Raw genomic sequence first — 26133 nt, forward strand, 5'->3', positions numbered from 1 at the left:
AAAACTGTTCAGCCCAGGGAAGCTCAAGAAGGTTTTGATAAGCTGCATTCTAGCCCAGTCTGTTGGCTTCACAGATGTTGGATTTTATCAAATCAGAAAACACATGAGGAGTTGAAGAGCTGACACTTTTGCAGAGGGAATAGTGTACTCAGAGGCCTGGAGGTGTGAACATGTGACATATTTGAGGCAGAGGAATCAATGTGTCATGTCTCTGATACACAACATGTGTGTGCTTAGTCTCTGCAGCGTGGATACTATGACAAAGCAGGACTGAAGAATGATCACGTGTGACTGGCACAGCCCCACCTCCACATCCCCTGACAGAAATTTAATGGCTGCTAACTTCTAGGAATAGTCATTCTGATGCTTACATTTTAGTCTGGTATTTCTCCCTTTGAAACAGACTTTGAGGTGATTTTTTATGTTGTTTGCCCACAGCAGATGCCTCCTCAAGAACTCTGTGGAGTTATACTAAATAATCATCTTGCTGTCTGAGAGAGTTCAACTAATGAAATCCATACCCATTGTATGTGATTAGCCTTCCATGTAAATAAATCAAGAAATTGTAAATGTTAAGGACTGAGAGTTTGGAAACACCCAGAATACTAATTGAGGTGACTGGGGAATAATCTCAGGGAGGTAGGATAGGAATGTGATTTTCAATAAGTAATGTTTCAGTGACTGGAAACCTAATGAATTATACTGTTTGCATATAGTTTGAATAAAAAGGAAAAGGGATGTTCAGTCTGAAGGATAGATGAGGAAACATCTAGTGGGCTGGAAGTCAGCATAACCCATTCAGGCAGGTCATGCCTAATGGACTGTTGGCTCCTTGAGCGCATGCACTAGAACCCACCACAGTGCAGTTTGAACACATAGAAGAGATCTTCAAAATGCTTATTTAATTAATGAATTATAATGAATAGAACATGGAAACTGAAACTAAAGGATCATGCAACGCAGTTTTTGGCACTACATATATTTTTCTGTTTTCCATAGCGTAAATAACTTAAAATATATTAATAGGAAATGAGGAAGGGAAGAAAAGATTATATCATCTGTATTATACAGCTTTAGATTTTGATAAGAGAGATGCTTTTTTTAAATTATTTAAACATCAGGGTGCCAGGGAGGCTCAATTGGTTAAGTGTCTGACTCTTGATTTCAGCTCAGGTCATGATCTCATGGTTTGTGAGTTTGAGCCCTGTATTGGGCCCCTTGCTGATGGTGGGGAGCCTGCTTAGGATTCTTTCTCTCTCCCCCTCTCTCTGCCCCTCCCCTGCTTGTGTGCATGCACATACTTTTTCCCTCTCTCTCAAAAAAAAAAACAAAACTTTAAAAGAATAATTTAAAAAATAAAATAAAATTTAAACATCTCTAACATTTGATAATTAATAAATCTTTTTTCTTCATAATTTTCCAATATTTTTTATTCCTTTTGACATGTAGCCCTCAGGGGCTTCCACATTCCAGAAACATATTTTGATATTAAATCTATTGGTTATAAACCTTGAAGTAATTATTTTATAACCATTAAGTATTGATCTGCTTTATATATATGTAATTTAGTAAAATAAATGATAAAAATAATAATTCTAAGGTTACAATATTTCTCTTATAAGGACATAATGATATAGAGTATCAAATCTTTGGAGTTCTGTAATTTTCATTATTTCTCATTTTCTGATTGCCAACAACTATTGTTTAGCATACAAGAAACTAAACATAATAGAATGGGGTGGATTAATATAGTACTGGACCAAAGATAAGAAAATTGTTAACTTGTTTTTTTTTTTTAACATTCAAATCAACCGTATATGTCAAGAATAGGTAGAAATTCAGGAGAAAGGAACTACTAGAGAGCATCTAAGGGGAAATCTAATCATCAGAGACCCCACCTTGTATTCGTTTTCTTTCTTTTTCAGCCCAAACCTATTCTGTTCCTCTACTTCACAGCCTAGGACATGGAGCTGCAATATCATTTACACTGTTGTTAATGTCTCCTCTAACTCACAAAATCCCCCTTTACCTCTATTCTCCATACATGTCTTCCTAGGGATTCTTAGAATTCCTTGCAAATAAGGCTCCACATCCCCACTGCTACTTCTTGAAATTCAGGCCTCCATCAGTTTCCTTGACCTGCAACACATTTTGCAACTCGATTCCCTTAACACTGATGTACAACCACTATAACCTGTCACACTGCTACCATAGTTCATCCAATTCTCATCAGCTCCTCATTTTATTTCCCACCTTAAAAGCCACCATTGGCTCCCTGTTACCTGAATGAAAAAGTCAGGTAATGATGGCGTGATATAAAAGACCATTCGCAACTGGTCTTCCCCCGCTGACTTCTCATTGGCCCATTGCCCTAGGTGATCTACACAGCTGCAGTGCTTCATAGTCACTACTTCCTGAATCTCAAATACCTTCTCTTGTCTTAGAAAATACCATTTCAAAATACTGTTATCACTCCATTACCCATATGTGTCAAGTTCCATTTAAAACTGATCTTCCTACATAGAGTTAGTCAGTTGTTTTCTGATGTTCTCTCCCATTGCTGTTGTTTCATGCCTGCGACGACATTTATTTATATGCATTTATATGTCTGTCCTCTGTCATTCCTCTACTAGACTGTGAGCCCTGCCTGGTGTGTAGTATCTAATACCTATTTAATTTATGTTTTCTCCATCTCAGTACAATTTCAATACATCATAAATATGGTGAAGTGAATTTTTCTTCACAGCATTCACTGGTGTGGGAAAGATCATACACACCTGTCCCATTTAGGTCTGGTTTGGCCATATGACTTGCCTTCATCAATGAAATGTGAGAAGTGATCTGTACCACTTCTGAGTAGACAATTAAGAACCATTGCATATTTTTTCCTTCTACAAGATTGGCCACGTCCCAGGAGGAAACTGCTCTTTCAGACTATGTCTCATAATGAAGGCGACATGGAGTAGAGTTAGAGACCATCTGTAATGAATCTAAAAGCTGAGCAAGAAATAAACTTTTGTACTACACCACTGAAATATTGACAGTTTATTGCCACAAAATAATTTAGTCTGAGGTAGATAGATTTTTAATAAATGTTGATGAAAATAAGGAAAGCTATAGAGATGGAGAAGATGAATTAGAACTGGAGATTTCGGGTCAATTTTGTTAAAAAAGAACCTTCTGTTGAAAACACATAAAAGTTCAATTTTCACGAATTGCTAATTATGTGAAATAATAGAATTGAGGCTTGAGAGAAGAAAGGAAGAAGGGGATATCATAGAATAGGAATATATATTTTGGTAATGCAATCTTGAAAAGAAAATGAAAATAAATTCTTGCTAGATGAATGTGTCCTAACGATGTCTTCAGGGAGACATTTAAAGGGAGAATATAAAGAGTCTAAGGTATCTACTGAGGAGGTGTTTTGAGAATGGGTACATAGTAAAGATTCCTCCTTTAGTTAAGCCAACCTAATCTAAAAATATTTTTCCTGTTTCAAATGTCCAAGTCACTGTTTCCATAGTCAAAGAAAAACTGGAGGCCTGACTAAAACAACACTCAAATTAAAAATATATTTGTGTACTCAATTCTTGTTATTCACAGTATTTATGTTCCATAAACATGCACCAAACACCAAATCAGTGAATACTGACCATTGCCCCCAGGGAAGATACAGGTTTAAATTGCTATGGGCCTCTGGTCACAACATTCCCATCAACTAGTCTGTACATAACCTTGTTTTATGCGTGTTTCTGTATTGAATAAGATTTCTTCTTTAATATATACTGTTTTTTCATTAACATTGAACTCATAACAAACAACGCTTTACTCATTACTTGCTTTACTCATGCAGCTGATTTAAAAAATGCATTTTCTATATAGGATATATCACAGCCTTTTTTATTTAGGAACTCTAGATAACACTATGCTTGGGGGTTATTTTAAACAGTGAAATCAATGAAAAAAAAACATAAAAAATACAAAAACCCTTATACTAAATAGATCATGAAAAGGATACTTGTTTAGAATATGAAAGCTAAAACAAGAAAGCAGAGGATCATCTCATTCAACCTCAGCTGGGAATGTGCACATCCAGAGACTCAAAATTTTTGCCACTCTGTGCATGTGCGCAAATGACCACAAAGGTGCCATGAATATTGATTTGGGTGTTGCAAATAAATTTAGCAAGTAGATAAATCTTAAAATAATGAGGATTAACTGTATATCAAGGAATTGAAAGGAAAATAATGAAATGTATTATGAGGAGATGGTTAAAATGCCCACCAGTGAGGAGAGAAATTAAATGGATGGATGGATGGATGGATGGATGGATGGATAGATAGATAGATAAAGATAGATAGATAGATACTAAATCTAGAAGAGTGCTTTAAATATGGTATATTTTTAGTTTCTTTCCTTGTCTTCCTCCCCACTTTTTTCCCTTATTTGGTAAAATATATGTCCCCCGAAAGCATTTAGGTAGTACTTGACAGTCTAGTCTATCAGTGTAATGTAAAGCATTAGATCATAGAAAAGTACGTTCAAGTTTTTCTTGGCATTTCATTTTGCATTTGGATTTATTATTCCTTACTTAGAGATACCCTATCATCTTAACACAAATCTTGAAAGCACATTTTTTGTGAAAATGTTAATATTTAATAACCTAAATGACATATGACACCATCTAACTTAGCCAGCAGGGAGTGAAGTTTCTTAAAACTTGCATAGTAGATATTCCCCTGTAAATTTGAATAGAATAACCCTGTTTTGTCAAATAGAAATTGGAATTTTCTGTTTACATTCACACTCCTCTATGATTTTTATTTTGCTGTTGAATGGAAACATCTGGAACTAAATTGTTTTAAATTCACAAGCTAAATGTATAGGCTGCTAATAAAACATCATCTTTTGCCAAATTCTTTTAACTATGGAAAAGAGAATTATACCTGAAAAAAAAAGAGCTAAAGAACATGATGAGAAATGAATCAATTAACACACTCTGGTGTGGATATTTTTTTATGGAAATATTACCTCCAAAAAAGTTTATCAAGACAAGCTTTTTACAGTCCCCATTAAATTCAATGAATGAATTGTGAAGGGTAAATTGGACCCATTATAATCTTAAATTTCTTATGTAATATTCATAATCATAGTGTTACATAAGAGCGAGCTAGCATTAACAAAAGGAGCAATTTAAATTACCACTTCTTGGAGAATGGGGCTCTGCTTGACAAACAGAGCTTCCTGCCCCGTTTGCAATACGCCCATGCATCTCCTCCAGTGCCAGTGAGACCCACACTCTCATACCAGTGATATAATAAACCCTCCACAACAGAGGGAGAAAATGAGGCAAACAAGCCCACATCATTTCAACTTGTCAGCTTTAAATAAAATCTTCTGCAGCTGAAAATGAGAAATTTGAGGGAAGATAATGTGTGAAGTAACCAAATTCAACACTGGGACAAAACATATTGCATTACTTATTTTTTTTCCTGATCTTCCACAAAGGTTTTTGAAATTTCACCATAATTTTAATGAAATATCTTTTGTCAGAAATGACTTAGAAGAAGAAATCGTTTATTTTGTTTGTTTATTTTTTTTCTCCTCTTCCACCCACTGATGCCTTAGGAAACATCTCAAGTTATCCCAAGCCCCTGTGATATTTTAATGAGTAATCTGTGACCTTTGGAAAAACTCTCATTATCAGTTTTTAAGTCAGAGTTGGTATAGCAGAACATGCTGGAAAAAAGTACATGCTTTTTATACTTATTTTAATTAATTACTTACATAATACCTTCCCCAGCGCTGATTTTATATGCGAAATATTGGTGCATGGTCTCCACCTACAAAAAATATATATAAGAGACAAAAATGCATTTGAAGGAAGATAAAAAGAAATTAACATTCTGATAAGTATATCTGAAATGGATGAAATAAACAATGATTGTGAATGTAAATCCTTTCCTTCTTCCTCTCCCCTGTGCCCACTTCCCCCAACCCTGTGTAACTCCAAAAACTTTACTGCTTTGCATTCAGGAGGTTCCATTCTACTCTTCCCTTCAGTTCTCTCCAAACCCCTTCTCTTCCTTCTTTGTTACTTTTTTTTTCAGTATTAAAATATCCCTTGACTTTCCTTATCTTTCCTGAAAAAGTACTTGCCTTCTTCTAAGGAAAGACACCACCACTAGGTCCCAGCAGATACTTAGCACAAGTTGTGCCTATTCCAGTGGAAGAGGGTGAAAAAGTCAGTCTCATTTGTCCTGAATGCCCCAAGGTGTGCCCAAATTTGATATAAACATCTTTTTATGTCTTTTATTTCCAATGTTGTGCCTCACTTGTTTTCCAAATAAGCTTAGAGTGCTTTCCTCTTGTTCTATTATATTCTTATACCATTGTAACGTGAAGTCTCCGATTTCTAATTCTTTTATCTTAAAATCCCTCGCTTACTTTGAGTGATCAGTGGATAGAATGAGATATTGAAGAGTATGATTCCTGACACTATGCTTGATATACCATTGTTAAGAAGTTGTGGTTGTTGTTGTTTTGTTTTGTTTTGTTTTTTGAGAGAGAGAGAGAGAGAGAGAGAGCACGAGCGGGTGAGGGGCAGAGGGAGAGGGAGAGAGAGAATCTCAAGCAGGCTCCACACCCAGTACAGAGCCTGATGAGGGGCCTGATCTCACAATTGTGAGATCATGACCTGAGCCTAAATCAAGAGTCAGATGCTTAACCCACTAAGCCCCCCAGGCATTCCTGTTAAGAAGTTTTTTTAATCCATCCAATGCAAAACATGATTCCATATGTGTATTTTAAATATATTAGAGAAGTACCATGGGACAGGAAAGAGTATATGGACAGTGGATTACAGGATTTCAGTTTGAGGTGCTGAAGAATCAATATTTAACAGAATGACCATAATCAGCAGGTATTTTTAACCTCTCTATTATTTACTTGTAAAATATGAAAACAATGAATATCATGTCATAGGATGGTTAAATTAATACTAGGTGTATGTTAGAGATATTTTCATTTTTACCCTATGGTCATTAAACTAATTGTTATAAAGGAACAGAATGGATTTCAAGTTAACTTCACTTAGCCATTAAGCATTCAGTAAATAATCTGAATGGTGATATCATGCAGCTTCCATACGTATACTGTGTCTGAAAACCAGTCACATTCTGCCAAAAGTATTAGGTTATTCTCCACAGTTTGAGGTTAGTGAGACTGGTGCCTTCTAGTACTCTTAGACCCTAAATTCCCATGGTGTATTATACTCTTTATTCTAAGTTTCTATCTCAGTAATCATGTAAGTATAATGTAGGACCATGGTGTGGCTGAGTAGCCATTTAATTACTGATCTTTTCAAAAGGAAAGCAAATGGAATCATTGGCTTAGAAGGTATCTGTTCTAAGCTGAGCTGGTTTTTGTCTCCCCACAGTGATGGCTGGGCTGACAGGTATGATGTGACAGATGGATATCAGCGAGAAGCTGTTGGTGGAATCACAATCAAGCTTCAATCTCCCGATGTCAAGTGGTTTGATGATTATTATCTGAAGCTTCGGCCAGAAACAAACCTTCGAAATCCTTGGTTTCAAGAATTTTGGCAGCATCGTTTTCAGTGCCGGCTGGAAGGGTTTGCACAGGAGAACAGCAAATACAACAAGACATGCAATAGTAAGCAGATTTATTGTTTCATTTAAAGTGGATAAGGCTAGGGCTCCAATTTATGTAAACTGTGTCATGGGGATAGTGGCTATAATCTGTTGGAGAAGAGGACTCTTACATAAACAGAGGGGCTATTGCCACTTACAGTGATAAACAGGCTTTATTCTCACTAAGAACATATCAGAGCAAATTTTTACTCCACAGAGATTTAAACCAATTTTGTTATTTATATCATTCAAGAAATTGGCACTGTGCTAAGAGGGTAATGTGAGCTCCAGAGAGGAACTGCGATTGCCATCCCTGAAGGCAAGAACTACACTCTGCACATTTTGATTATCTTCAGCAGTTAGCACCGAGGTAAACACTTAGTAAGGGTGTCATATTCTGAAGAATGAATAAGGGGGCTCCTGGGTGGCTCAGTTGATTAAGCATCTGACTCTCAATTTCAGCTCAGGTCATGATCTCATGGTTCGTGAGTTTGAGCCCTGCATCAGGGTCTGCACCAATGGTGTGGAGCCTGCTTGGGATTCTCTTTCTCTCCCTCTCTCTGCCCCTTCCCTGCTCTCTTGCTCTTGCACTGAATCAGGTGAATATTAAAGGACAGAGCCAATTCCTACTTCCATCAATATATAGAACAGGAGCAGGGATAGGGTATTATGTTTCAGGAGACATAATCTGAATGTTGCCATTCATTCTTCTACACTTACAGGGACTCATATTGTACCAACTATTGCTTTTTTTCCCTCCAACTATTGTTTTAGTTGTAAAGATAACAAGGTGAGGAAAACTAGTTCCTGGCCTTAAAAGGTTTAGTGTCTAGAAGGGAGATAATCATGCCAGCCAATGTTGGTTGTAATTCAGTGCTATAAATGATATTATAAGAGTTAAACACAGGGTTTAGTTGCAATTATTTGTTGCACATTGAAAGGGAATCTTGACTCCAGTAACCAAGGTACGGCCAATATTGATCTGTATGTCAAAGCCTGCAAAAATTAAGGTTTGTCAAAATTGATAAGTGATTTGTTGATACTTCCTTACCATCACATTGTGTAACAAGAACTCCATATGCATTTGCATAGGAGTAAAGTGTTTTAATTGGTGATATGGGTACCTTTATCTATGATGCTGGAATACAGGAGTGCATTGAGATAGTGGGGTTGAAATTATGGCCCACAAACCAATTCAGTGCACAGAGAAGTTGTCACATACGAGCACAAAAAATGAGAATAATGTAAATAATATAGTGAATTTTTTCATAATGCACTTTCCCTCCCAGTTCATGTCCGTCATGTTTTTGGTATCACTACATTCTTTTGTGAAATTAAGAAGGGGGTGAATGATGATTTGTGATTATTTTAAATATCAGTATCTGGTAAAATAAGAACTTGGCATCTTTATGTCAGTTTCTGTTTGAGTAAAGAGGGGGGAGAAAGATGCTGAAGTGTGGGATATTGTATTGATCGGTGAAATCCAGAAATCGCAGAAGTATGGTGTGTGTGTTTGTTTCTCTCTGACTTCAGATACTGCTTGTCCAAAATCTTCAAATGCTTATTCATTTCCTTTGGTTTGGTTTGTTTTTTTTATTTTCATGAAAAAAATACATGTGAATGAACAGCATGATGACTTCTGTTTCACAATTTCAATGTTTATAGCTAATGTCATATCTTTCATCATTCTATCTAGTTTCTGATGGACACAGACTTCTTTCCTCTCTTGAGATTTGGGGGCTATGCCTCTCTGTATTCCAGTTCTATGGTTGTGTACAGATTTCTATATGTAGCTACACTAGAGGAGTTATAAAGTATAAGCAATAGATTTGATCTCATCTCCAGTTCTCCTTTATTAAAGAGTTAGTGACAGTCCCTAACCAGTGTGTCTAAGGTAATGTTTCCAACTGATCCTCACCCTCTTCCTCTTTTGTGCCAATATTATTTTCCTTTTCTTTTTTGTCTAAAATGTCTTCCCTTTGAAATGGTTCTTTGTTTCTCTTATTTTTTTCCCCACTGTTGGAGATTTTATTTAGATATAGTTTTAAAAAACTCTTTAATTGATTTCCAAAGAACATTATTTCTGTGGAAAACGTTCTGTAAAATCCTCCCTTTTAGCCTGCTGTTGATCTCTGTCTTACACATGAATACCCAGATATGATTTCTCTGCTCAGAACTGGCTCCTTACTCCAGTACTGGAAAGCACTCGTTAGCCACTTCCCCCCGCCCCCAGAATCTTATCCGACAAGAGATGTCATTTTGTACATACATGGACACTTATGTGTAATACCTCTGTTATTATTTTCAGTAAGGGAAATAATATTATTATCTTTATTTTAAAGATTATAAAATGAAGATTTAGGAGAAAACAATAGCTTGCTCAAGGTCAGCTAACTATTAAACACTGGAACTTATAATTGAACTCAGATTTGTCTGAAGTTTAACCAGTATGGTATGCTAAAAAGATAAAATATTACAATTTTTAAAAATTGCCATAAGATTTGCTTTATATTATAGTTAATATATAGGTCAAAGATACAAAAAGGAAAAATCTTAAAATTATTTGTACGTTACTATGGAATTCATAATAGATACCTAATTGTTCACTACTCTCTACTTTTGACTGTATTTCCTTATTCACTCACACGTCCTCTTAGCATCTTTATCCCCACCTCCTAAGGGGCCCCAAATAGTTTACTCATATTTATAATATTACTAAATATTACCAGCATTTTCCTAAATATAATGCACTTAAGCCCTTTCATCAGGGAGTGTGCATAAGACAACCATTTTTGAGTTGGAGTGTTAATTTTAGGAGTTTCCAATTCATGTCAATCAAGAAGCTTTTCTTTGCTCACTTTCTCCAGTACCTTAAATCTAATAGATAATTCAAGAAGAAAAATGGCTTCACACAAAGGATAGAAATACCCATAGCTGAAGTACTGCTTATTTTGTCTTGGGAGATTCTTTGAAGGCAAAGAATAAAAGTTAGGACAGGTATCTAAATCTAGTAGTCCAGAACTAGCAGTAGCCTTATAGAGAATATGCCCCATTAATATGAATTTTTTCACTGCCTGTTAGTCTTGCCTATTCTTATACATTATATAAATAGAGACTTACATTATTTGCTTCTCTGTAATGGCCTTTTCCCCTCAAAGTAATGTAGTGATTTTCATCCCATCATTGCATGTATTAGTTTATTCTTTTTTTATGTTTTATTTTATTTTGAGAGAAAAAGAGAAAGAGAGAGTGAGAAAGAAAGAGAGCATGTGCAAGGGAGGGGGCAGAGGGAGAGAGAGAGAGAGAGAGAGAGAGAGAATCTTAAGAAGACTCCATGCTCAGTGCAGAGTCCCATGTGGGGCTCAGTCCCATGACCCTGGGATCATGACTCAAGCCAAAATCAAGAGTCAGACACCCAACTGACTGAGCCACCCAGTTGCCCGTAGTTTATTCTTTTTTATTGCTGTGCAATATCCCTTTGTATGGATATACTACCAGAATTTACCTATCAGTTCTCCTATATGATAAACATTTGGATTATTTACATTTTTAGGTATTATAAATACTTTATGAACATTTATGTACATATACTATGGCAGACCTATATCCTAATTCCTGTTAGATGTACACCCAGTACTGGAACTGCTACATCATGGACTACATATATATTTAGCTTTATTAGAAATTGCCAAGCAGTTTTCCAAAGTAATTGAACTAATTTCCCCTTTCACTGAAATGTATGAAATTTCAAGTTGCTTTGCACTACTGTCAACACTTGGTACTATCTTTTTGTATTTTAAACATTCTGTGAGTATGTGTTTGTATCATATTGTGATTTTGATTGCCTTTCCATGTGTATTACCAAGTTAAGTTCCTTCTCATATGCTTATCGGAAATTTGGGCATCCTATTTTGTAAAGTGTCTGTTCAGGTCTTTTGCACATTTCTTTGAATTGTTTATCATTTAACATCTATTTTAAGACTTCCTTATATACTGTGGAGGTGAGTCTTTGGTAGATATATGTATTGTGAAAATTGCCCACTTAGAGAATAGCTTATTCCTATTTCCTATCCCTCTCATGTGTTGTTTTCTATTTATCCACTTTGTTCTTTAATACTTATTCCTCTTTTACTGCCTACTTATGGATTAATCAATATTTTTTTTTACCTTATTCTATCACCCCTCTTAATAATTTTGTTTCATCTCAGCATAATTCATTTAGAGTTTTCAACAGAAATTACTAAATGAATCTTTAATACAAACAACTTTATGTTGGTTCTTGTTTATATTAAAAAATCTTGCAGGGGTGCCTAGGTGGCTCAGTCAGTTAAGGGTCTGATTTCAGCTTAAGTCATGATCTCATGGTTCATGAGTTTGAGCCCCACATAGGGCTCTGTGCTGACAGCTCAGAGCCTGGAGCTTCCTTCAGATTCTGTGTCTCCAGGCTTTCTTTGCCTCTCCCCCTCTCATGCACACACTGTCTCTCTCTCTTTCAAAAATGAGTAAACATTAAAAAAAATTTAAATCTTGCAAATATTTACATCTGTTTATCCCCTCATACTATATTTTGCAATTGCCATATAATTTATTTTTATCTGTATTATATATAAAAATATATAAATATAATAATATAAATATTATATATACACATGTGTGTGTATATATATATATATATATATATATATATATATATATACATATATATGACTTTCTTCATATTGTTGCTCTAAATGGTTAACAGTCATATTTCCCCACTCCAGTGTTTTTCATTCCTTCTACCTGCTTGCTTTCACCTGTGATTTTTTTCAGCCTAAAGAATTTCTTGTAGTGTTTCTTACAATATAGATCTACTGCCAACAAATTATATTGACTTTTTTTTCTGAGAATATCTTTATTTCCCCTTTGTTTTTGAGGAGTGTATTCACCAAGGATAGCATTCTGTATTTCCAAGTTTTCTTCATTTTTTTTTTCTTTGAAAACAGCATTTCATTTTTTTTTCTCTGGATTCCATCATTTCATTGAAAATTTAACCATCATTCTAATGTTGTGTCTTTTTTTTTTTTGGCAACATGTCTTTTTTTCTAGGCTTTAAAATTTTTTTTAAGTTTTTATTTGACTGTGATAAGGTTAGGTGTGATTTCCTTTATATATGTCATTCTTTGGATTTCTTAAACCTGTGGATTAAAAATGTCTATCAGTTTTGAAAATTTCCTAGACATTACTTCCTAAAACATTCCTTCTGCCACATTTTTCTCTCTCTGTTCCTTCTTGTGCTCAGATATACCTATTAGATTATTTGACTGGGTCATACAGGTGACTTTTTCTCTGGACTTTCTTTCCTATCTTTTTTTTCTCTCTGTTCTTCTATTTGATTCTTTTCTATTATTTTGTCTTTTATTTCACTAACAATGTATCCACCTATGTCCAGTCAGCTGTTAACCAAAATAAGTTTTCAACTTCAGATATGTTGTTTTACAATCCCAGATGCCCATTTAATTCTTTTTATAGTTACTAATTTTCTTTTGAAGTATTCTTTCTCATCTATTTTTCAATCCTTTATTCCATGTCCTTGAACATAGTTATTATAGTTATTTTAAGGCCCCTTTTTTTCTAATTCTAACATCTGGATCTTCTGTCAGTCTTCTATTGACATATTTTTCATTGGTCACATTTCATGCTTCCTGATACAACATATTTTCTTTGTTGTATTGAAGTTTATATTATTTTCCCCCAATGATGGTTTGCCTTTTCCAGGTTCAAAGTAATTGAGATGAGATAAGTTGCAATATAAGACAGAAATAGTCAACCTGTAGTTAAAAGTGTCTTTAAGGAACAATTGACATGGAATTTTGATGGGGAATCTAGATAGTATATCCTATGCCCTGGATGACTGACTCAGTCAGATTTTTGTTGTTTTTTGAGATTTTTTCCTCCAGGCCCCTATACCATACTGTTTCTAAATTTGGCATCCATTGTGAGGAAAAGACTACTTGAAGTTTGAGCAGTTTCTAATCCTCAGGTGGGGCTTTTCTTCCAAATAGTATAAAACAATGGGACATTTCAGCCTTCCTCTTCAAAATCTTGAGCCTCATGCAGCCCCCAGAATCAGCAAGTGAATCACAAGGGAAAAAAGCTATCATGTGGTTAGGTTTCCTGCACTTTATATATTGACATACCATATCATTTTAATATCCAAAAGTACTTCTGGCTTCTCTTTTTTCCAGAAGTGTCAGATACTATGTGAAGTCATATATTCCCCAGCCACAATTCATGTACTTTCCAAGAACCTCAAAATGTGCCTATATTGAGAAATAGCATCAGTGCAGAGTTAAGATGAGAGGATGTACTAAAGTAGGATGGGCTCTTTTTTTTTTTTTTTTTTTTTTTTTAAATTTTTTTTTTTTTCAACGTTTTTTTATTTATTTTTGGGACAGAGAGAGACAGAGCATGAACGGGGGAGGGGCAGAGAGAGGGAGACACAGAATCGGAAACAGGCTCCAGGCTCCGAGCCATCAGCCAGCCCAGATGCCTGACGCGGGGCTCGAACTCACAGACCGCGAGATCGTGACCTGGCTGAAGTCGGACGCTTAACCGACTGCGCCACCCAGGCGCCCCAGGATGGGCTCTTATTCCCCCAAAAGAGGAGAAGTGACACAGAGACAGACACACACAGGAAAAGTGGCAGGGGGAAGACACAGGCAGAAACTTGAGTGATGCAGCACAAAGACAATAAATGCCAAAAATTAATGGCCACCACAAGAAGCTAGGAAGAGGCAAGGAAGGATTCTACCAAAAGTCTCAGAGGGAGCATGGCCCTCTTGACACCTTGACTTCTGACTTTGAGCCTCCAGAACTGTGAGAGAATAAGTTTCTGCTGTTTGAAGCCACATAGTGTGTGGTATTGTGTTATGGCCGCCCTAGAAAACTAATGTCCCTTCATGCAGACCATGTTAGATTGGCAGCCTGGTCCAGAACCTGCAGATGCCCTCCGATGAGAAAGCAGTGGGTGACACCTGCCTACTTTCATAGGTCTCCTTTTTGCTTGTTCATTTTGTCTTTGTTGAGTCCATACATCTTCACTGCCTTGAAAATACTTTATTTTTGCATTTCTTTGGCCTCTTAAAGTTATATAGTAAAAGAATGTTCATGTGCTTTCTTCTCCACCCTACATAACACCAGAGGTCCCTCTTTTATATTTTAATCTTGTCACTCCCCTGCAATCCCAATTTGGATGCATAAACAAACCCTGCAGTTTATAATGTCCAAAATGTTCATACTTTTGTTAATTTCTGTTTTTATCTTTAAGCATTTAAAAAATTAAGTCAAACTATTTCTATACCCTTAAGTGTTTTAACTATGTGGTTTTCACAGAATCCAGGTTTATATACTATTAACAGTGAGCCCAATTTCAGTAAGTGTTACTTAAATTGAACAATCATGTTAGACTTGAATTATAAGTTAAATGACCAGTAACAATAATAAGTTAAAAGTATAAAGAATATAGTTTAATTTTTCCAATTGTTTAACCCAGTAATAAAAGCTACAGCTAATTAAATTAAAACTGTTTTTTGGTAACTGGATCCTATTCTATATTTGAACCAATTTAAAGACCCATTTCCTATACAGTTATTTGAACCAATTTAAGGACCCATTTCCTTTACAGTTATACTGTCACCCACTGACATTCATTTACCATCTCCTTTCTATGATTTCTCCCTGTCACTTCCAGTAGCTTCCAGAGGTGTCATTTATGACATTAACACGCAAACATTCTCACCTGGATGTCCTGAGGGCACCTCCAACTTACATATCTAAAACTCACCTCATTATAACTTTTCTAACCACAGCTCCAAACTTTGAGCTTCTCCATTATGTACCTCCAGTTTGAGTAAACGATACACCCATCTGGCTTGTCCCCCAAGATGTGGAAATAAGGGGTCTTCTCATATTCCATTCTCTCATCCTCACAGCCAACTGGTAACCAAATACTATTAAATCTACTATTCATCTTCCACATCTGTTCTCTGTTTTTCATTACTGGCTGAATTCAAATCTTTATACCACTGCTGTGGTTTGTTTCTTCATTATCTGTCACCTCACATATGAGAATAATCTTCGTATCTAATCTTCTTTTTGATACCAGCTTCTTTCTCCTCCATTTTATGCTAAAAAGTAGCCTCAAAAGAGTCCATCTAAAGAATGAATCTCATTGTGTTACTTCCATTCTCAATGCTCGTCCATGGTTCTCTAATGTCTACAAAAAAGGAATTCCACCCCTTTTCCCCCAGTCAAAACTCTTCAAATTTGCCATATGTGTTTTTCAAATCTTATCGTCTATTCCTTAAGCCCAAGAAATCTATGCTCCAATCACTTCACAGCACAATTCACAGATTGTGCTCTTCCATTTTAGAGTGGCATGCCTACTTAAGTCTCTGCACTTTTGCTCCATGAAAAACCTTCCTCAGGATATTTGTTAGTTTCACTGAGCATATATCCTCATGGCTTCTAATAAATCCAGTTTCCTGTTCTCAAAGAAATTCTGTTTCCCTCATGTCACTTCCTGTACATTTTGTCTTCTTTTTGACACATACCAATCCAGATATTGAACACAGATCCTCCCCTCTCCTTATTTTTATGCCTCCAAGTAACCACTCACACTGACATTTATGTGTATGCCACCCTACTATCAACAAAATGAAGATGAGAAAAATGGGTGCAGAGCAACATAAAAGTCCTTTAGCCAGAAGGGCATTTCTGGGGTTCTAATGATGTGCTATTTCTTGAGCCAGTGGTGATCACTAGGATGTATTTCTTTTGAGAAAAAATTAATGTGTTATTGTGATTTTTGCACTTCTCTGCATTCGTGTTCTAATTTCATGAGAGTTTACTTTAACTACCCCACCTCCAAATAGAAGTTCTGCAGCCCCTATATCCAGTCTAACATTCCTTCCAGTCCAAATTTCTCACAATAGATTCCCCCACACATTCTCACTCCATCAGATTTCTCCCACCATGTTGCTTGATTCCTGTCCCTTTATTTCCCTGTAACCCTTACCTCATTTCCTCACAATGTTTTTAAACACCACAGTAAATATTTCTCCATTTCATAGGTAGAACTATTGAGCTGTTTCTTTGTTTTCTTGTCTCCTTTAAAATTCTGCCCTTAGATACAGGAGTACTGATGCATAGGGGCACTTGTACCCCAATGTTGATAGCAGCATTCTCAACAATAGCCAAATTATGGAAAGAACCTAAATGTCCATCAACTGATGAATGGATAAAGAAATTGTGGTTTATATACACAATGGAGTACTACGTGGCAATGAGAAAGAATGAATGATGGCCCTTTGTAGCAACGTGGATGGAACTGGAGAGTGTTATGCTAAGTGAAATAAGCCATACAGAGAAAGACAGATACCATATGATTTCACTCTTCTGTGGATCCTGAGAAACTTAACAGAAACCCATGGGGAGGGGAAGGAAAAAAAAAAGAGGTTAGAGTAGAAGAGAGCCAAAGCATAAGAGACTCTTAAAAACTGAGAACAAACTGAGGGTTGATGGGGGGTGGGAGGGAAGGGAGGGTGGGTGGTGGGTATTGGGGAGGGCACCTTTTGAGATGAGCACTGGGTGTTGTATGGAAACCAATTTGACAATAAATTTCATATATTGAAAAAATAAATAAATAAATAAATAAATAAATAAATAAATAAATAAAATTCTGCCCTTAGAAAATGGATGCTGCTCACCTTTTGAGCCCAAAGCTGCTGCTAAAGTTACATTGCCAAACAGAAGGCCATTTACTCCAGAGAAAAAAAATGATACCATCCTCAGAGGGGATAAAGCAACTACAGCAATATAATATTTTCCACTGGATTACACTGACGTATACATAGATTTTTCACATCATTACACCATTACATAAACATTTTATGTTCAGGGGCTCTTGGGTGGCTTAGTCACTTGAGTGTCCAACTCTTGATTTCAGCTCAGGTCATGATCCCAGGGCCCTGGGATCAAGCCCCAGCTTGAGTCTCCACACTCAGCGTGGATCCTGCTTGAGATTCTTTTCTGTCTCTCTTTCTTCCCCTACACTGCTTGCATGTACTCTCTGTCTCCAAAGTAAATTAAAAAACAAACAAAAAAACAAACAAAAAATGTTATCTTCATCTGTCTCTGTTAAACTATAAATTTCTCCAGGAGAGGAACTGTCTTACTCATCTGTTTTCCAAATTCTGAGCATGATGCCTTATATAGAGCAAGCATGTGAATAAATATTGTTAAATGAATATGACTTCATGTCTCTTATACCCAAGCAGAGTTACAATGGCTAGAGGATCTAGAACAGTGGTTCCCAGTCTGTAGGCTGCAGGTCCCAGGGTCACTGTTGAGTTGTTGCCTGATCTAGAATTCTTACATTGTTGAGCATTATCAGTGAAATGAACTATGCTTTGCATATCCTTGTGTGAACATGTGTATGCTTATACACACAAGTACCTTATTTTTATGCACAAACTGCTGCAGTTAACAAATTATAAATTAATTTTTAAATTGCTCAAATCATGGTAGCTTATTGCCATTAGGTGTTTTCTATAGTACTAACAGCATTTATGGAGTGTGTGGAATTTTTTGACATTAAAAGAATTTCCTATATTCAAAAAGGTTGATTCCACTAGCTTGGAGGTATCTCTTTTCCCTTTTTTTATAGCAAGTTTCCAGCCAGAGGTGTCCACATTTTCTTTGATGAATATGTGTCATAAGGATTTGAGATGGGTTAGTTAAAGGATACTTCCTTATGCATCAGAATTTTTTTCTGCCATCTTGTTTGCTTTAAAAACACTTATTGGTGATTTATCCATTGCTCAAAACACTTCAGTATCTCTGAAAACATGACTGGAAAACCCAAAACAGTACATTGAGAGGAAATAATTATCTAATAAGAGGGGGGCTGAACAATAGTAAAGGCATCACAAGCGCCAAGTAAACAAAATGCCACAGCTAACCCCAGTTTAAATATTTCCCATCCTTGCACTACATTAACATTTCCAAGGTAGCACTTGGAAAGAAAACTAATCCAATGTAAAAAAAGGATTCTGTGGTTGCATATATTGGATTATTACATTCTGTATCCATTATTTTTAGAGATTCATAATGTATATCCACATGTTGGAAAAGAACAAAGCCCACTGTAAACATTTTTAAATCCCTTTCTTTAATCCAGAATCTCCTTTTTGTTGTTTTGTTTTACTATGAACTCGTCTTCTTATGTAACACTGATTAGCATCATACTTTTGGAAAGACTACACTGGAACAATTTAATAACCATATCTTTAAAAATAAATTTGATCACATTATCCTAGTGTATGTGGTGAAATCTAATCAGAAACACACTTCTGTCTATATAACAGACAATGAATTAAGTTAATTAGAATTTGATGTGTCAGTTTTGGCTTAATACAATTCTTGGATTGTTACATGTTAATACTTTTCATTTTGAGGAGGGAAAAATTTCTCCATCTTGGACTCTGCTTTAAAGAAATGGTTGCAGAGCCAGATCAAGGCCCCAGATATTAACATATCAAAGTTTTGAGACATATAATCTGTCATATTTCTTTTTTGAATTCCAAAGTTTAAGAAATAAGAGTAATTATCCATCCAAGTAAGTGTCAGTGTATGTAATTCTTCATGATGAATAGCTACCATCAAAAACTACTAAAAAAATAATCCTTGCATTAGGAATTGCAACAGTTTCCAAATTCTTAAGACACTGGAATTGGAATCTACAATGTATTAAAGATATTTAAGGTAAACCAAAGAGAGACCTGACAAGCTTGCTCAATCAGTCACTTAAGGCATACAAATGTGAAAAGCATTAGATTTACACCCAGAAGATCTATATTAAAAAACTCAATCTGTAGCCACTACTAGGCCTCTCTGAGTCTCTGTTTTCTCAAATGTGAGATGCGATGTGTATTAAAACTGATACCTAACTGGGGCGCTGGGTGGCTTAGTGGGTTAAGCGTCCAACTCTTTACTTCGGCTCAGGTCACAATCTCACAGTTCATGGGTTTGAGCCCTGCATTGGGCTCTGCATTGACGGTGCAGAGTCTGCTTGGGATTCTCTCTCTCTCTCTCTCTCTCTCTCTCTCTCTGCGCCTTCCCCACTCTCTCTCCCTCTGTCTCAAAATAAATGAATAAACTTAAAAAAAATTAAAAAACCTGATACCTAACTGACAGAGGACTCTAGTGAGGCTCAAATATGATGATGTATGAGGGGACACCTAGGTGGCTCAGTCGGTTAAATGACTGACTCCTGATTTTGGCTAAGGTCATGATCTCACAGTTGCTGGGATCAAGCCAGTGTTGGACTTTGCGCTGACGGTGTTAGACCTGCTTGAGATCATATGGGATTTTCTCTCTCCCTCTCTCTCTCAAAATAAATAAATAAATAAACATTAAAAAAGCCAAAATAAATAAATAGGATGATGTATGAGAAAATGCTTAAAAGATGTGAGGGCAAAGTACCTGCTTTTAGCAAAGATGAAGTAACAGAGACTGGATTTACTCTCCTTCTTAAAATGATAAAAAGAACAAAAGACAAAATATATAAAACAAGAGTTTTCTAGATATTGGATATCAAGCAATGAAGGACAGTTATTCTTATGAAACAGGAAATAAATGAGGTATGCTTTCTGAGTTAAGAAGATGGAATTCTGACTTCAGAGAAACCAAGGAAGCTAGAGTTCTAGCTAGAGCAAAGAAACAGAGAGGAGAGGTGCAGGAAGAGAGAACTCTGGAGATGGGCAGAGGTTCCCTCAAGTATGCAGCTGACTATTGATTACTGCATCTGTATAAGGATAATACTTCAGATCTGGGAAAGGACCCTTATGGGATTAGAGAGACAGTGTGGCAGCCATATGGGACAAGGAGCAGTGTCTGTCCCTAGCTGTCAGACTAGAAAAACTTACAATTCAGAAGGCTAAAACAACAGGGGAAATTTCATAGCATTAACTTGCTATATCGGAAAACAAAAATATCTCAAGTCAATGACCACAGCTCCACCTGAAGACATTTGGAAAAGAAGAACAAATTAAACTCAAAGTAAGTAGAATAAAGGAAGTAATAGATCAGAGTGAAAATCAATGAAATATAAACCAGAAATACAACAGAGAAAACCAGTGAAACTAAAGTCTGCTTCTTTTAAAAGATCAGTAAAATTGAAAAAAAAACTGATCAGGAAAAGAAAGAAAAACAAATTACAAATATCAGGAATGAGAGACATATAGCATCACTCCAGAGACAACAAATATGGAAAGGAAAATAAGGGAATATTTTTTGAAACAATTCTATTCAATATTCTATTCAGTATATCACAAAAAAAAGAATTATATACCTCAAAAACATTGGTGTAAATATTTTAAACAAAATTTTAGTAAATTATATACAATAATATGTAAAAAATATACTATATCGTGACAAAATAAGATTTGTCCCAAAATGTAAGGCTGATTTAATATTCAAAAATTGGTCAGTATAATTTATTGTGTTAAAAACCTAAAAAATTATTAACTTTCAAACGTAATATGAATTTATGATAAGGTTCTCAGCAAACTAGGAATAGACAAAAACTTCCTCAAGCTAGTAAGATTTCCCCATATGATCAAGTATTAAGGAGTCTGGCTCTTACCACCAGAATTTCTAGACAATGAAACTAGACTGTGTCAGCTAAAGAAATAAAAGTTACTAGATTTGAAATAATTAAGTTAAAATGTTTTTACTAATGAATGACATAATTGCCTATCTAACAAATCCAATGGAATATTCATAAAGTTCAAGTGAGTTTATTAAGTTTGTAGTATAGAAGATTTAGGTACAAAATCTATTGTATTTCTTGGACCCACAACTATATGGTCAACTAGTCTTCAATAAAGCAGGAAAGAATATCCAATGGGGGGGAAAAAAGCAGTCTCTTCAACAAATGGTATTGGGAAAACTGGACAGCAACATACAGAAGAATGAAAGCAGACCATTTTCTTACACCATACACAGAAATAAATTCAAAATGGATTAAAGACCTAAGTATGTTATAGAAAACCATCAAAATCCTAGAGGAGAACACAGGCAGCAACCTTTTTAACCCCAGCCGCAGTAACTTCTTACTAGACATGTCGCCAGAGGCAAGGGAAACAAAAGCAAAAATGAGCTAAGATAAAAAGTTTATGCACAGCAATAGAAACGATCAACAAAACTAAAAGGCAACCTACATAATGGGAAAACATACTTGCAAATGGCATATCTGATTTAGTATCCCAAATCTGTAAATAATTTATCAAACTCAGCACCCAAAAAAATAATCCAGTAAAGTAATAGGCAGAAGACATGAATAGACACTTTTCCAAATAAGACATCCAGATGGCAAAGAGACACATGAAAAGATGTTGAAGCATCTGAGTGGCTCAGTTGGTTAAGCGTTCGACTTCAGCTCAGATCATGATCTCATGGTTCATGAGTTCGAGCCCCATGTTGGGGTCTGTCCTGACAGCTCAGAGCCTGGAGCCTGCTTCGGATTCTGTGTCTCCCTCTCTCTCTGTCCCTCCCCACTCGTGCTCTGTCTCTCTGTCTCTCTCTCAAAAATAAATAAACATTTAAAAAATTTTAATAAAAAAAAAGATTCTCAACATCACTCATCATCGGGAAAATACAAATCAAAACAACCAGAGATACCACCTCACACCTGTCAGAATGGTTAAAATTAACGACACAGGAAACAACAGATGTTGACAAGGATGCAGAGAAAGGGGAATCCTCTTACACTGTTGGTGGGAACACAAACTGGTGCAGCCACTCTGGAAAACAATATGGAAAACAGTATTTGAGGTGCCTCAAAAAGTTAAAAATAGAACTACCCTATGGCCCGCAGTCGCACTCCTAGGTATTCACCCAAAGGATACAAACATACTGATTCGAAAGGGCACATGCACCCCAATGTTTATACCAGCATTATCAACAATAGCCAAAGTACGGAAAGAATCCAAATGTCCATTGATTGATGAATGGATAAAAAATATATGATATATATATATATATATATATATATATACACACACACACACACAATGGAACATTACTCATTCATCAAAAAAGAATGAAATCTTGCCATTTGCAACAATATGGTTGGAGCCAGAGTGTGTTATGCTAAGCGAAATAAGTCAGTCAGAGAAAGACAAATACCATATGATTTCACTCATACGTGGAATTTAAGAAACAAAACAGATGAATATAGGGGGAGGGAAAAAGAAAGAAAGGGAAGGAAATCATAAAAGACTCTTAACAAACAGGGTTGCAGGAGGGGAAATGGGTGGGGGATGGGCTAGATGGGTGATGGGTAGTAAGGAGGGCACCTGTGATGAGCACTGGGTATTATATGTAAGTGATGAATCATTAAATTCTGCTCCTGAAACCAATATTATACTATATATTAACTAACTAGAATTTTAATAAAGATTTCAAACAAAACAACAACAAAACACTACATGATTTCAAGACTCAGTCTAAAAATAGAGTAATCCGAAGTGTAGTATCAGGATAAAGACAGACACATAGATCAATAGGGATTCAGACACAGACCCCATGAATATGGAAAACTGGTTTTGACAAAGATGTACAAGCAATTCAATGCAGAAAGAATAGGCTTTTTAAAAAAATGGCAGTGGAAAATTTGGATAGCTGTAGGTCCAAGGGAATATTACTCATTACCAGAAAGCATTGAACTATTGCTATACCTAACAACATGGCAAATCTCTAAGTAGTTATGCTGAGTGAAAGAAACCAGGAAAAGAAAGAGTACACACTACATGATTCAATTTCTGTTAAGCCTTAGAAAATATAATCTACAGTGACAACAGATTCGTGGTTGCCTGGGGATGGGAGGGATTAAAAAGGTCCATGAGGAAACTCATGGAGGTGATGGATACATTCATTATCTTGATTGCTGTAATGGTTTTACAAAAGTATAAATATATGAAACCTATCAAATTGTCCACTTTCAATATGTGGAGTTAATGTATGTCAATTATACTTTAATAAAGCTTTTAAAAAGTTCTTAAGTACAAATATATAAATATATACTTTCCAGACTTACTCTCAGTCTTCAGAGAACTCTAGCAAATACCAAATCCTTTATCCCTTCTATTTCTTATGATATTGATGCCCATAACCAAATTGAAATTCATTTTTCTAGGATTTATCCTCTTGCTTTTAATCCCAAAGCTCATCCCCTCTGAGCAGCCTATGAAGCACTGTGTCCTAGTCTCTGGCATGGCTCAGTAGCCTGTGCTGTGCAGTGAATAGGAGAGCTTTGTAGTGGGTGGGGGACTGTATTAAGTTCATCTCCACCAATCACTCACCCTGTAACCTTGGGCCAGTTACTTATTTTTGCCTTCTCACTTACACAATTTAGATAATACTTACATTTTAGACTCATTGTGAAGATAAGACAAGACCATATATATGAAAATCCTATAGAAGGATCTCTAGAAGTGTTGTATTAAACCTTTGTACTTATAAAATTATAAAAATAGGTTTTGCTTTAAGATACTTGTATTAGTGGCTCTGTTGGTTAAGCATCCAACTTTGGCTCAGGTCATGATCTCATTGTTCGTGAGTTCAAGCCTCACGTTGGGCTCTGTGCTGACAATCCGGAGCTTGGAACCTGCTTTGGATTCTGTGTCCCCCTCTCTCTCTGTACCTCCTCCACTCATGCTCTGTCTCTCCCTCTCTCTCAAAAATAGATAAACATTTTAAAAAATAATAAATAAGTAAATGAAAATACTTGTATTAAATTATTCTGAAATGCACCATGTGGTATTAATAAATATATTTTCCAAAAATCTCCAGGCTAGGAAGGATGATTAACAGCATTTTATTAGAATATGACATTAAAACACACACACACACACGCGCACACACACACACACACACACACACACACACACTTATTTCCTCTTCCTTTTGATGGCCTTAGTCTTCATATTAATGTAAGTGTTTTAGTCTAGTGTACCTGCTTTATAGCCAGGTGCCTTTCCTTGAGCCAATATATAAGCTAACTTTAATTTTAAATTTATGTCTGAGTGTCAGATGCTATATATGAGTTTACCCACATCACCATGGCAACTGTGTGGGTTGGTTGTTGCCACAGCCCCCATGGCTGGCCTAGTGTTTTGACATTTCAGTAATTGCCAGTGTCACAACCTTTAAAAATTGTAGAGAACTGCCACCCAGGACAGATGGTTACTAAATAAAGAAGCTCCTGTCCCCCACAGCTGTGATGTGGCACTGAGGTGACAAGAGAGCCTTTCGTCAAAGATATGATCACTTAGAAAATGATGTGAAAGAGCTTGACTGTTAAAAGATAATTCACATTGGTAAATTATTGTTGTGCTCTAACAACATTGGGTAATACTGGGTGGAAATCAAGGGAAGCATAAGATCTGGTACTTGACTTTAAGGTACCAACATAAAAGAATAAAATATATTATATTAAAACTAAATAAGTTATTTATCCCTTCAGCAAACTCTTAGTTGAATGCCTACTATGTGCCACTGATTTATTTATTTTTGTTGTTGCTGGGGCTATAGCAGAAAACTAAGCAGACAAAATTTCCTGCCTTCATGGAGCTTACCTGCTTATTAGGGGGAGACAGATTAAAACAAACTAGATAAGTAAAGTATGTATTCTATTAGATAATGATAATCACTAAAAGGAAAATAAAGCAGGGAAGCAAGATTTAGAATGTAAGGGAGGATGCAGTTGAATAGGGTAGACAGAGATGACCTTACTAAGAAAGTGACTTTGTATAAATCCAAGGAGGAGATGAGGGAGTAGCCCAGGTGGACAGGGGGGAAGATGTTACAGTAGTAGGAAATCACAGGTCAGAAGTTCAGAGAGGGGCAAGAGTTGGAAGGCCAGTGTGGCTGGAGCAGAGTTAGTTAGAAGAAACTAGGAGGAGATGATAGCAAAGAGGTAACAGAGGGAGAGATCTTGTAAGGTCTTGTTGGCATTGCATTGACTTTGGCTTTTACTCAACTGAAACCTTAAGCCATTAAAGGATTTGGGCAAAGGAGGGACTTGAACTGGCTTTTTAAAGATCACTTTGGCTGTCATGTTAAGAATAGATGGTAAGTGTGGGCAAAAAAGAATGTAGGGAGGTAATTAGAAGGCTATTGCAGTAATCAAATGATAGATGATGGCTTGGATCTCAGCAGTAGCAGTGGAAGCAGTGAGTATTTTTAACTAGTGGAAGTGAAGCAGAGGGAACCTTTATTTATTGAGGGATTCTATATGCCAGGCACTGTGGAAGGGAGACTTAAGTACAGTTGTATCTCTTATTCCTCATATAGTTCTATTGGGTTATAGTAGTATAACTGTTTTTCCAATAGACACTGAAGCTTAGAGAGATTCACTAGATTTTCCAGGACAAGTTGC

At 36.0% G+C, this 26133-nt stretch overlaps 1 protein-coding gene across 3 annotated transcripts in view; it reads left to right on the forward strand.

Moving 5' to 3' along the window:
• GRM5 (glutamate metabotropic receptor 5) overlaps positions 1-26133 on the forward strand; it is a 512152-nt gene that overhangs the window by 367527 nt on the left and 118492 nt on the right. For all 3 annotated transcript variants that reach the window (XM_042906834.1, XM_042906835.1, XM_042906836.1), the window contains exon 3: positions 7439-7674. In XM_042906834.1, coding sequence (XP_042762768.1) covers positions 7439-7674 — 236 coding nt within the window. The remainder of the gene's footprint in view (positions 1-7438; positions 7675-26133) is intronic.

This window comes from Panthera leo, chromosome D1 (genome assembly GCF_018350215.1).
Source record: "Panthera leo isolate Ple1 chromosome D1, P.leo_Ple1_pat1.1, whole genome shotgun sequence".
Lineage (NCBI taxonomy): Eukaryota > Metazoa > Chordata > Mammalia > Carnivora > Felidae > Panthera > Panthera leo.